Consider the following 12,352-nt stretch of genomic DNA (forward strand, 5'->3'; position numbering starts at 1 on the left):
TGCCCAGCATTTTGTCTGTACAGTGCTTTCATCAGGTGAAGGTCTTCATTTATGTGTTGGACTCCCTTTACTGGTGTTATGAAAAAGACTTCAGTCTCTAAGAAAAAAAAAAAATCAAGAACAATTTAATTCCCTCTTCTCTTGGGAATGGGAGAGGCACCTTATATGCTGCAATAAGATAAATCTTATCTGAGATCATTCCTGGAGTTACATGCCTTGTGGTGGGCATGACTTATCCTACTACTCACAGCACTTTCTCAAGATGGGCACTTCCAAGCCCTGTTCAAATGAATGTGCCGTGTCAATCTACATCGTGGGAGAAGTAATCTACCACTTCATGCTCAAGGCCTGCAGGCAAGATAATCACTTGACAGACACCTGTAAGCCTACCTGAAAGTGAATCATAAAGTACATATGGGAATTTTATGTACCTCAGGAGTTGATGGAAGTTGACTGGAAGCTGTAGTTCCTTTGTCGAGAGGACCAAGAGGTCCTCTAGAGAATCTCCAACAGAGCACCTTGGTCTAGATCTGCAATGAATTTTAGCAGAATGGGCCCCAAAATAAGTGGTTTTTAAAAGTTTCAGTCTCCAAAGTTGAAACAGAAAAACCTGAACTGAATTCAGAGTATCTAAGTTACTCTGTAAGAGGAGCTACTGCAACTCCAGTTCCTACCACAGTCCAGCATTACACTTCAGCACTAAAACTAATTGCATGTACACACGTACACCCCACAGAACCCACGTTTTGAAAGAGGTACCTGAATGGCATTGGCAAGGCTTCGTGTCATAAACTTCACCTGCCCTCATCCCTCCCAAGAGGAAGAGGGAAAGCACTCTGAGGCTCAGTAATGAAGTGGGTCCCTCATTATCCTTCACCCATTATCATATCATCTAGATAATTCAGTGGGTGAGGGGGAGAAATGGAGATTGCAGTTAGCAGGGGGAAATACTCCACAACCAGTTTCTTTTAAAAATTAATTGTATTTAATATTTGAATGCCTAAGGCTAGCACTGCTAGACGAATTGCATGATGAATTCTAGTGGAATAAAACATGATACAGGTACAAAAGCTGGAGGACAAAATGCTCACGCTTTCCAGAGACAATGAGGTATTTTAACTGTACAAAGTCTGAATGTCCAAAAACACCTGCAGATCTTCCCCTTCGCACTGTTATCTTTGCTGAACGTCGGGCATTCCATAGTTCTCTCTTTCTGTGTGTTTTTCAAAAGGCCAAGGAAAAGTGCTTAACCATCTTTAAAGACGAAGAACTTCTTACATCTTTCTTGCCACATTTTTAGACTAGCAGCTTTAAAACATTCGACCACTTTTTCAAGCCATTCTGATATATGGTGGAGGTTTGGATGCGTCTTCCTCTGCATCTAAGTCCTGGGCTGGAAACCGATCTGGGCAGTTAAAAATTCTGCCCCCAGGGCCTGTGTAGGGAAGGAAAGAGGAAACCTTTAAACCCGGTGTAGACACTTGCACAAAATCCTGAGTTCCTTATGGCTCGGAGTATTTTGGTTATCAGGATTTTGGCCTGGGATGTAAATCTTATTCAGGATGTTCCTTCCACGTCCCTGGTGAATATCCAAATACACGGAGGGAAAGAGTTACTCACTTTGTACAGCGCAAACCATTTCCACAGCCTGACTTTGGTCCTCACTAGGTTGCAACCATTCCTATGAATGAAACAATGCCATCAAAAAAAATCATCTGTGAGTTTGTTCAAGAAGATATACTTGAACTCATTTAAAAAGTCTGTGTAGTCCACTCCTCCTAACAAGTTTTAGTTTGAAAGTTTAAAGCAGCCTGACATTACACACTTGGTATCTTTAGTGAAGAACAGCTGCCTTGTAACCTGTACCCATTCAGTCCCTACCAAATGAGACAGTTGGATGTATACATTAAATACAGCATCAGAATTACTCTAGCAGAGAAGCAGCTGGTATGTACTGAGCTCACGTAGCAGAGACACGCAGCGTGTGCCCCATCACTTGAGGTAGAGTCCTCATAAATAAGCAGTAAAACATGGTGTGTCGTCTTCCCTACATTTCACACACGGTACAGGGGATATTTTTATTATTGAATTTGTAGTTCTAAGGATAATGCATCTTGGTGTGTAAGTACCAGTAAGTCTTTGAAATGCTGTACCAGGAGCAATCGTGGGTTCAAGGGTGAGAGAAGAGGGAGCAGTTTTTGAGGAGAGCAGAAATTCATAGGAAATGGGACCACAGTAGCTTGAGCACTAATGGTTTGGAAAATGGAGATAACTTATGCTAGGTCTTACACAAGATTGTAAATAACAGGGAGGTAGTAAAAGGAAAAATACAAAAAGTATAAAACCCTTCTAACACTCACTTAATTTCTTAAAATTAGCCCTGGATGACTGAGGTAGAGCTGAGGTTAGGTTTATAGAAGAAAAACACATCTTCTCCCCGATTTCTCCCCCTCCCAGCCACACTCAGTACAAACAAATGGGTGCCCTGGGCTCCTCACTCACCATCCCAGTTACACTGTCGTAGCACGAGCAGCGTGGAAGACTCCGGCATCCCAGGTAAGCCATCACCAGCACCACAAAAGCACTGCAGATAGATGCGGCTAGCATGGCTACGTTAGCACCCTTGACTACTTTATTAAGTACGAACTTCTGCAAGCAGAAAAAGAAATGTTAAAGCCATATTCAAAAAGTGAAGCTCTCCACCAAAAAATATTCTAGTGGCTGCAACAACGCTGCGATTGCATCGTAGGAGACTGATTCAGAGTCAGTGTTATTTAAGGCTTTTCTTCCTGTGCTCTGAAGAACAAGCCAAGTGTGACCCTCAAATAGGAAAAGAGCAAGCAGTAAAACAAGGCTTCTGGTTAAATGTAAGACGCTATGCAACGGCATCAGGTTTGGAAATAGCTTTAACAATGAGTAGAAACCCAAGGAATGGCTGCTCCTCTTCACACTGCATATGAGAAATGTCTTCTCACTATACCTTAGCGACCTGACATTTCGATTTGTCCTGCAATAAACTAACGAACAGCTTCATCCACGTGGAACGTCTTCATCCCCACAGGGAGCCATCGCTTGTACCAGGTTTGAGGTACAAAAGGGCTAACTCATTCCTTCTTTTCAGCTTTACTGTGGAGGATACACTTGAAATAATACCCAGTTTTAACCAGCTGACCTGTAACTGCTGTAACTTCATCACCGGAGGTGCATGCTGGAAAGGATTTGAGCCTGGCAATTGCTGTCTCATTCCAGGCCAGGGATACGGCCAGCACAGACCCCTTTTCATGAGCAGCACCGTGATTTTTTCCTGGCACAACCCAAACCCTCTTGCACTCAGCAGCAGCAGCAGTTAACCCGACTGCAGTGTGTTCAGGCGCATACCTAGCATGCACGCCTGCGGCATCGAGCTGCTGCTCTCAAGCAGCTGCTTCTCAGACGGGCATCCAGGCGAGCCGGGCGTTAGGTCACATAGCCACCGATACTAGCCATGCTGCAGCAGCAGCGAACGGCAGGAGCTAGCTGTAAAATGTCTATCTAGCCCTGCGTGGGATTTGTGGTTTTCAGTACCTAACTCGATACTTAACTGTAGGCTTGCACATTTTTTTTTTAACAAGTGCCCTGCTGCAGGCACCACTTCAAACTCTGATTTAGGAACCCGGGAAGTCTGGTTCTATTTCCAAGTCGTGCCTAGCAATGTCTGCAGATTAAGACAGTCGTGTTCCCCAGCAATACGATATCAATACTTACTGTATGGATAACATGGACTGGGGCAGAACTCAGCTCCTCCTCTTCACCATAGTTCAGTGTGAGGGAGCTATAAACTATTACGATGAGGATGGCAATGCAAGAGATAATGGAAGCTACTATCAGCACATTCACCTAGACAAAAAAATTAAAGGAGAAAAAGAAGGGGAGCGGGAATTAAAACTACCCTCTGACAAATCCACACAATTAATACAGACAAAATGTACTAACAAGCATTGTAGGCACTAGCCTTCGACCTCTCGTAACACTAAAAAGTACATGGCAGCAACAGTCACTTGGAAGCCAAACACAAGAGCAGTAAAGGCTTCCATGATACCGAATTTCTGAGCTACAACTGAGTCCCAAATCTTAACCACGGGTGCTAGTTGGACCCGAAGACTTTGTTCTTAGACATCTCTTACTTATAAACAATATCCCCCCTTGTTTACATGGCTGGAGGGACCTGCCTAGGAAATGCAAGTCAATTAACTTGTTTCCTATTTTAGCGTACACAATTCTTAACAACAGGAAGGAACACCAAAAGAAATGCATTCAAAAGCAAGCGTTTTTACAGATTTTTGCTTATTATTAGAGCCAGCGCTTGTCTGCTACAGCAGAAAGCGAGGTAACGCTGCATTCTCCTTTTGCTGAGGAACATAGCAGCTTTTAGGAAGATAACTCAAGGAAATAAGCTCTCGATTCTGCAGAAGGACCAGCCAGCTCATTCCCTACCAAAACTGTTTTCAATTGCCCCGAAAACATTTTGCCCCCACCCTGTACACACACAGTCCACCCCCCCTCCAGGCTTACAAGAACTGGATTCTTCCTCTGAGAGGAAAACAAAGCCAGGATGCCTGGGACTCCCATCACCTGCAGAGCAGAAAAGGAATGGTAACTGGGAGACAAGTATCGGATTCAGAAGATAAACTACTACAGAGCAGATGAAAGGCCCTTGTTTTCAAGGCTTGGATCAGAGTAACTGTTGCGTCAGAAATGGACGGAGAATTGCTGATCCCTTCTGTTTTCCTCTGCGGCATCTCCTGGGGGCAGGACGCTGCGTGAAATGCATCTCGCCCACTTGCTATCCCCACGGCAGCAATCCTCCGACTGCCCTTACGGCTCTGACCAAATAATAAAACTGATTAAATAAGTCCAATTAAAGCGGTAAAAATGCGCACTGCTTTCCCAAGTCCTTACGCATCTTGTAGATGGAAGAAAGATATTGCTGAAAGGAGGCGGGCAGCCTCCGGATGGAAGAGAGCGCTTCGGTACAACTGCCTTGCGGCACGAGCTCACCGGGCTACGAACGGGAATGTCAGGGTACGGAACGCCCGGCAGTGGGGATGCCGCTGCCCGCTCCTCGCTGCAGTACAGAGAATTAGTGGCACTGCGCTGTGGGACACAGATCATCACCCAGACATTCATCTACCTGACGCGAGGACGATGCGTTCCCCTCCTAATCTTCGGTGGCCTCTCTGTGGTCACTGCGCTTCTGCCAAAAACCCTGTCAATTGCCACTCTGCCCTATTTTCTATGTTATCCAGTAGAAAGGTATTTTATTTAGCTGCTTCAGAGGGAAGTCTGCTTGCACTCTCCTGCCTATACCACGATAAGGAAACTTGTATTACCTGGGTTCGAAGAAGAGCTGCCAAGAAGTCCTGGCCTCCCTCCCAGCCCCAAGCTGAGTACTAGTAGGTAGCAGTGGGGAAAAAAACCCCACAAAACAAAGCATAGAAATATAGCGCAACTTTACCATCCCAGCCCAGACTGGAGCTCTGGTTTTGCCCAGCTGAGACTCCGTCCTGAAAACGCCGTCTATGAACCCGCTGACGACGCACACCGTGCTGAAGGCTATCTGGAACAGCCCCAGCACCACCATGTTCCTCTGGTTGAAGATGAAGTATCGATAGCGATCCATTCTGCTCTCATTCACACGTAAACCCCCACGGGCGAGACTGGAAAGCAGCGTCGCGGCCCTCCAGCGAAGGGGGGAACAGCTTTCCTGGGCAGAAGAAGGGAGAGGCGCATCAGCGCGGAGCGCGCCGCGGTTGGTGCGGGGCCCGGCGGTGCGGCGGGAGCAGGCCTTCACCGCGGTACAGAGTCCGTCTCCCTCGGGTCGGCGGCAGCGAGCACGGGGGAGCGGCCTTTTCCGAAACCCCTCAGGCTGCTGCTGGGCGGGGGCCCGGACCCCTCTTCCGATCCTTCTGGGCAGGGATGTGCGACCTCCACCTCAGACCCCGCTGCCAACCTTCTGCCTTCGGGCTGTCCGCTGCCCCGAGGGGCGCGGGCTTTGCTGGCGCTGTCCTCCTCCGCGCAGGTGAAGGCGGTACCTCGCTAGGAAGCCGCTCACCCCCTTTCCCCAACGCCGGCGAGGCGCCCGCACCCCCGCGGAGGGGCCGCCGGCACCCGAGACCCGCCTCTCCCCCTCGCCGTCTACCAGACGCCGAGCAGCCCCGTGGCTGCTGCAGCCGCGCCCGCCGCCCCCCGCAGGCACCGAGGAGACCGGCCCGGCGCCCGCCCCGGCTCCCGTCCCGTTCCCCGCCGCCCCGCCGCCGGCGGGACCCAGGAAGCGCCGCGCCGGCCCCGCCCGGGCCGCGGGCTCCTCACCTGCGGCGGGGCGCGGCGGCACCCGGCCCGGCCCGGCCCGCACTCACCGGCGCTGCTCCGCGGCGGCGGCTCCGGGCGGAGAAAAGGTACGGGGAAAGCTCCGGCTCCGCCTCCGGGGGGAAAAAAAAAAAAGTTCCGAGTCGGGGCGAAAAGAAGCCGAAGAGGTGGGGAGAGCCTCCGCCGTGTCGGCAGCGGCCCGGAGCCGCGCAGGGGACGCGGCTGCTCCGCCCGCGGCCGGGCGCCGGCTCCCCCAGGGCCCGCCGGGTGCTGCGCAGGGAGGCGGCCCCTCCGCCCGGGGAGGCCGCGCAGGAGCCCACCCCAGCGCCTCCGGCCAACTGCGGCCCTGACCAGCGCTGCGCCAAGGCTCGCCTGCCCTCCGGCCTTCCCCAGGCACCGGTGCCTGGGTTAGCCGCCTTGAAATACGTTCGCAGCACCTCCGCGGTGTGAGCCAGGGATTGTAACGCCAGTCCGGGACCCGAACACAGCCGGGCGGGGTGAGGCGGGCCCGCTGCAGCGTCCCCAACCCAAGCGTCACCTTCCGCACAGCTCGATTTGGAGAGGGCGCAAACACAGCGCAAGCACTCATCCTTTCAGGTTCAACGAGCAATGCCAAGGCCAAGCAAGTCCCTTCTCGAGAAGGGAGAGCACAGCCTTCGCGTGCCTACACCCAGCACATAGGCACAAGAGGCCGTCAGTTACCGCAGCGATTGCAGAGATCACAGGAGGGCAGGGCAGGGCCCAAAGTGGTGCCCCTTTCCTCGCCACTCACGCCGCAGGATGCGTACGTGGAATTTGGCAACACAGCAGCAGGTTACCTGCGAGGAAGGCAGCGCTGCTGCGTGCTGCCGTGCCTTCCTGCTGCCTCAGAGTCGGCAACGGCGAGAGAAGAATACACCAGTGCACGTTCGCATGCTTTAGAATGCAACTGGTAAAGACACTTTGGCACACACCGGCAGGATGTTCTTCCATACCACAACACAACTAGAGCCCGTGTTACGTGCACTGAGAAGAGAGAGCCGAATAACTGAAGTGGCAGAGGTACCAGAAAAAAAAACAGCCCACAAGGCAGTGGTGTCAGGAGCGTTCTGCTGTTCATTCGCTATTAATATAACGTAGCCTAGAAGTGTGGTACCTGTGCGCCAAATCCTGCTCCCGTGCATCAGCAATAACCACGGCTGCAAAGCAACCACACAGTACACAAGCAAAGGGGAGAGGTCAGAGGATGCCCAAAACCATGACACACAAATAACAAGGAAAGATGACAGTTCTGTTGAATATTTTAATATCTGCATTGCCTTCATAGCGCAATTAAAGCAATCTTTAAAATTCACTTATTACAAATGTTTGTCAAGTCTGTTTTTCCCCAGAAACATTTTTCTTGCTTCCTTGCACATACACCCAAACACACTATAAAAACCTCATTCATAACATCAAAGGAAGGGCAATCATCATTCATGTAAACATCTTTCTTAGAGTTATCCATTTTTTAAAAGTCATGAATAAACCTACAGATGTTCAGTAAGGCTCATAGTTCGAGTACAAATGTCATAAAACACCTATCAAGTACTGTATACAAGTTAAATACTCCGGGGTTAACTGTTAACGCACGTGTAAGCTTACCCCAAGGATTATTCTTTAGCACTTAGTTCTTCAGAACAGAGACACCCAGTAATTATGGGCTAAAGAGTATTAAAATAGCAGAAGGCCCAGCAGAAACTGTTAAGTAATACACAATTTTAGTCTGGATCTTAGCTCAAGAGTTAAATTCAGTACAGTTACAGTAGGAAAAGTTTTTTAGGAGGAAGTCTGCAGAAAGGAGGGATGGGTCCGTTTGTACAGTATCATGGAGGGACAAGCTGAGAGGTATGTCCTGAAGATGTGACTGGCCTTGCTATTGCAACTATTTATGACAGCTGTGTGTAATGCTGCATAAATACTTTCCCAAATAGCAGAAACGACCATTTGTAATTGTAAAGATCATTTGTTGCATCTCCCCTTTAAAAAAAAAACCTACTTATTGGTAATCAATTACACTTGCATCTTACAAAAAGACTTCCTTTTAAATTTGTTTTCGATCTTACTGGAACTTTTTTTTAAATATTCATTCTACCATGAAAATATTTCATACAAACGTCATTTTACATACAAATATGTTAAAACTTGTGAAGAGGGTCTTCCCACACTCATGATTTTATGGCTTGAACATTTAATTGCTTATAATTTTTGTATATCTATTTCTCCTGGAAAAAAAAAAAGTAGTTACAGTAAAACTGGTAGAGAAAGAGGGCAGGAGCTTCAATTGCCTGAAGACAGAAGAGCGCCAAGAGGAGGGACCATTCAACAGATAGTGACCTTAGTGTTCAAAACCTTTGATCTGGGGCAAGTAAACATGCACTCAATCTTGCACCTTTTTTTTTTTTAAAAAAAAAAAGGAAAGAAAAAAAAATCCCTTATAAGACTTCTTAGAAATGCTTTGTGCAAAAATATAGTTCTCATGTTTCTAGTACACAAAGCAAAAGGAACAAGTTCACCCCGGGGTGCAGGTGAGCCTGAAGCCCACTTACACCCACAGGTAAAGCTGCTCCTGCGCCCGCGGTTCCTCGCCCAAATGCTCTCAGCATACGACAGTGCAGTGTAAAGTGAGGAAGAGGCATCTAATGCAGCACCCCAGCATATAAGGAGACACTTCAGCAATATTGTTTCCAAAGGAATTATGTTTTTTAAGCGCTTGGAGGTGATTCCTCAGGCACCCACAGCTCCAGCAATTCTGCTGTGCCAGAGGAAGAGAAAGCAGCAGATAACCGGCTCTGTACAACTCGTTACCTCACCGCAACGGCAGCATTTTCCAAAAAGACTATCAAATCGAGTGAAAGGATAGAAATCACAGAGGTCTCTGGGACAGAATTGACACCGTACAGTTCCTGGCACAACCGAAGTGGCGAGCACCGGTTTCGACTGAAGGACAAGGGCACCCACAAAGAGTGACGGGGTCAACTCATCCACAGTCGGGGCTCCCCCCGGGGCTTGCAGCCAACTGGAAGGAAACGGAAAAGTGACAGTTTCCACCACTTTTCCGCTTCTCGTACCAGATGGGTTATGTTGGCTACTTGGCTCCTCCAGTGCCTGGCAGAGGGCGAGAAATCCCCGATGGCACTCTTGCTTCCACGCCAGCAACGTACTACAACAGCCCCGGGAAAGAAACCACAGCCACTGACAACTGTGTGCAACACTGAAAGCTCCGCGTCCGAAAAGGCTGAACTAAGGAGAAGGCTGCCTAGTCGCTCCCGGAACACGCAGCCGTGCAAGGCCAAGCAGCCAGCCTCCCTAAGGTCTCAAAACTGCACGAGTCGCCCAGGAGCTGCACCTGGGGAAAAGCACGGGCCATCCTAGCGGGTATTGTTGCAACTGTGGAAAAAGTCAAAAAGCTATCACAGCTCTCACTCTGATCGCTGAAGAGTCACATCCATGTATTTCCTTTGACATTTTCAACAGTTAAGACTTATATGTACTTATGTAGCTTAAGGATTTTTAAATTACTACCAAAAAATAAGGAAAAAAAGCCTTTTCAGATTGGTGAAGAAAAATCAGCTATTTTAGTAGATCCCCAAAAGTCAAATTATAGCACGAGACTCAACTTGAGACTCCCCCCTAGGCCTAAGCCCTTTTCCCTCTTATCCAGAGGAGTGACCCAGCAGCAGGTAGCTCTCAGCTGTAACTTCTCATGCTCTCTTGTCTCCAAGATTAACTGCTTCTCCAGAAAAGTAAGCTTCAGTATTCTTGGTGACAAAGCACAGTGCTGCCATAGCAGGAAGATCCATTTAAGATTTTTTTTTTTTTTTTAAAAAGAGACAATCATCAGCCTATAATACCAGCTGACACAGGCTCCTTCTCATAAAGGAGCTCAGGTAACAACCCTAGAGGAGCCACATGCAGCACTGCAGATCAAAGGCAGATGTCGGGAACTGATCCATACCTGAAAAAAGCAGCAATTCCAGGTTCTCTTATGCCATTCTTTAGTCACAACGGTACTCCGAGAGCCAGCTGCTCACCCAGGCTCAGCTGACAGGCATCAGCTCTTCTTCCAGTTTCTGTGCCGACAGGACAGGTCTTTGGCCAGACTCTGAGAAGTGGAGCTGCTTTACTTACTGCATATTCACCAATAGTCAGCTGCATTCAACAGACTCACATGGATCTCTTTGCAAAATGACTGCTTCCTCTGCTTCAAATTAAAACCATGTTTTGGTGTGGGTCTCGTGTTACTACTGATAAATAGTTTTGCTAAGCTGGTCTCGCTATGTAGTGAGCCCCAGAAGCTGAGCTGCAATACGTTGACCAAGTTAAGGCATTATTTGGAGTTCTGTAACTAACCTGTGTTTGAACCTGTGGTTGCCAACGCACACCTCTCAAAAACCTCTGAAGGACACACTGAGCCCTGAGCCCTTTCGCTACCCAGTGGTGAAGAACATTCCAACCATCTCCACTCTAACAGACCACAAAGAAAAGGAAAACAAAGAAGAATTAAAAGGCTTGGTCCTGAATCAAGCCAAAGCAGCTTTATAATCACAACTTTTATAGAAGGTTGGTCTCTGAAGAAGGGATCTATAGGAGGACCAATAGATTAGAAGAGCAGAGAGAGAAAAAGGACAGTAGAGTTAACAGAGACAATAGCCACAGCTGTGGCATACTACCAGGCTACAAGCATACACAAGAGCAAGAGAATCCGCTTGACTGTCACCAAATTAACAGCTTTTGAGAACACACAGAGGATACCTCAATGCCTTTTTTTTCTAGCATTGCCCTAATTTTAGGATGCAACCTTCAAACCTGATGTGCAAAGAGCACCTATCTTGTATTTATCTCAAAAATCAGGCAACATGAAGACTGACAAACCTATTAAAACATAAGCAAGTCCACACAAAGAGGAGATAGCAGAGGAATCGGAGACGGATCAGGAATGAAGCCAAAGGAGCTCTAGAGATCAGAACATTTTAAGCACGATTCCCTAGTGGGCAAAGAGGCCAGCAGTCCAAAGCAGGTTATCAAGACTGTGGAAGGAGTTACCATCCATTCACAGCAGGGTTCAGTCACATATCTTCCCTCTCCTCTTCCCTGCACTTAAATACAAGCCTCAACTTCGCAAACTTCACGGTCCTGGCAGAGTAACCCACAAGCTGCACACAACAGCATCCTACCAGAGAGGCATGCTTTTCTGCAAACGGCTGGAACAGCACTGATCTCAAATAATGACCTGTGGGCAGGTAGAGAAAGATCAAGACATGCGTATTTCTTTTTGAGGTTCATTTGCTGCAGCTGTGCTGCCAATCGGCCTTTGACAGCTCTCCCTCACCTGTGAGGCTCAGTTCTGTCTCTGCACACTCAGCTGAGTCCCTGAGCTGTCACCTCTGCCAGCCAGCTGCCTTGGACAAGAAGCGGAGCTGTGGCCCAAGTCTCCAGCGCGAGGAGATGGGTGGTGTCAAAGCTCACATTCGGATCGCTGCTGGAAGAGTGTTAAAAGCCCTGAGCCTACTTGCCCCCCCCCAAGCACATGCACAGAGTAGCTTTTGTGCAAGCTTAAATGGTGAGGTGCTGGAAAAGGTTTGTGATCAGTCACAGGGACTACACAGAGCCCCAGGTTAAAGAGGTTCTTGTTAACAACTCCTAGCTTTGTACAGGTACCAAAGCAAGGATTCTTCGACTGCACAAAACAGCAACCTCATCCTTCCACGTGCAGGTACCAACCCGACACATTCTCCATGTCTAGCTCCCCAGACAGCCAGACACCTCCAACCCTTCAAGCAACCAACCAAAATGTGTTGCAACAGAAAGGTAGGTCTGATTTCCAAATCCTTTATGTTACATATATACAAACTTTTTTAAACTACAAACATTTAAAGAAAGTGTTGCAAATGCATTCGAGTTTTTCCTAAGCTGCTAAACCCAGAAGAGAGCATCGGAGTCCCAGGAGGGCTCCAGTATCCAGACTGAGATGATACAATATTTCTCT

The 12,352-nt window shown here is 48.2% G+C and overlaps 1 protein-coding gene across 1 annotated transcript; it reads right to left on the minus strand.

The window, feature by feature from the left end:
* Window positions 1–301: 301 nt before the first annotated feature.
* LOC132318682 (uncharacterized) lies at window positions 302–6,428 on the minus strand. The gene is made up of 7 exons (XM_059826733.1): window positions 6,396–6,428; window positions 5,495–5,743; window positions 4,552–4,611; window positions 3,745–3,876; window positions 2,503–2,649; window positions 1,621–1,681; window positions 302–348 (listed from the first exon to the last, which is right to left on the minus strand). The coding sequence occupies exons 2-7, from the start codon at window positions 5,657–5,659 to the stop codon at window positions 302–304; spliced, it is 612 nt and encodes a 203-aa protein (XP_059682716.1). The 5' UTR covers window positions 5,660–5,743; window positions 6,396–6,428.
* Window positions 6,429–12,352: the final 5,924 nt, after the last annotated feature.

The sequence above is a fragment of the Gavia stellata genome, chromosome 19 (assembly GCF_030936135.1).
Source record: "Gavia stellata isolate bGavSte3 chromosome 19, bGavSte3.hap2, whole genome shotgun sequence".
NCBI lineage: Eukaryota > Metazoa > Chordata > Aves > Gaviiformes > Gaviidae > Gavia > Gavia stellata.

What these genes read in the sequence shown, in the direction of transcription:
- LOC132318682 (XM_059826733.1), bottom strand. Translation starts at nt 5,659, where the DNA reads ATGGATCGCTATCGATACTTCATCTTCAACCAGAGGAACATGGTGGTG. An exon ending in AGAGGAAGAATCCAGTTCTT is followed by an intron (nt 3,877 to 4,551) that starts GTAAGCCTGGAG and finishes TTTTTTGTCTAG; the next exon opens with GTGAATGTGCTGATAGTAGC. An exon ending in CAGTCCATGTTATCCATACA is followed by an intron (nt 2,650 to 3,744) that starts GTAAGTATTGAT and finishes TTCTGCTTGCAG; the next exon opens with AAGTTCGTACTTAATAAAGT.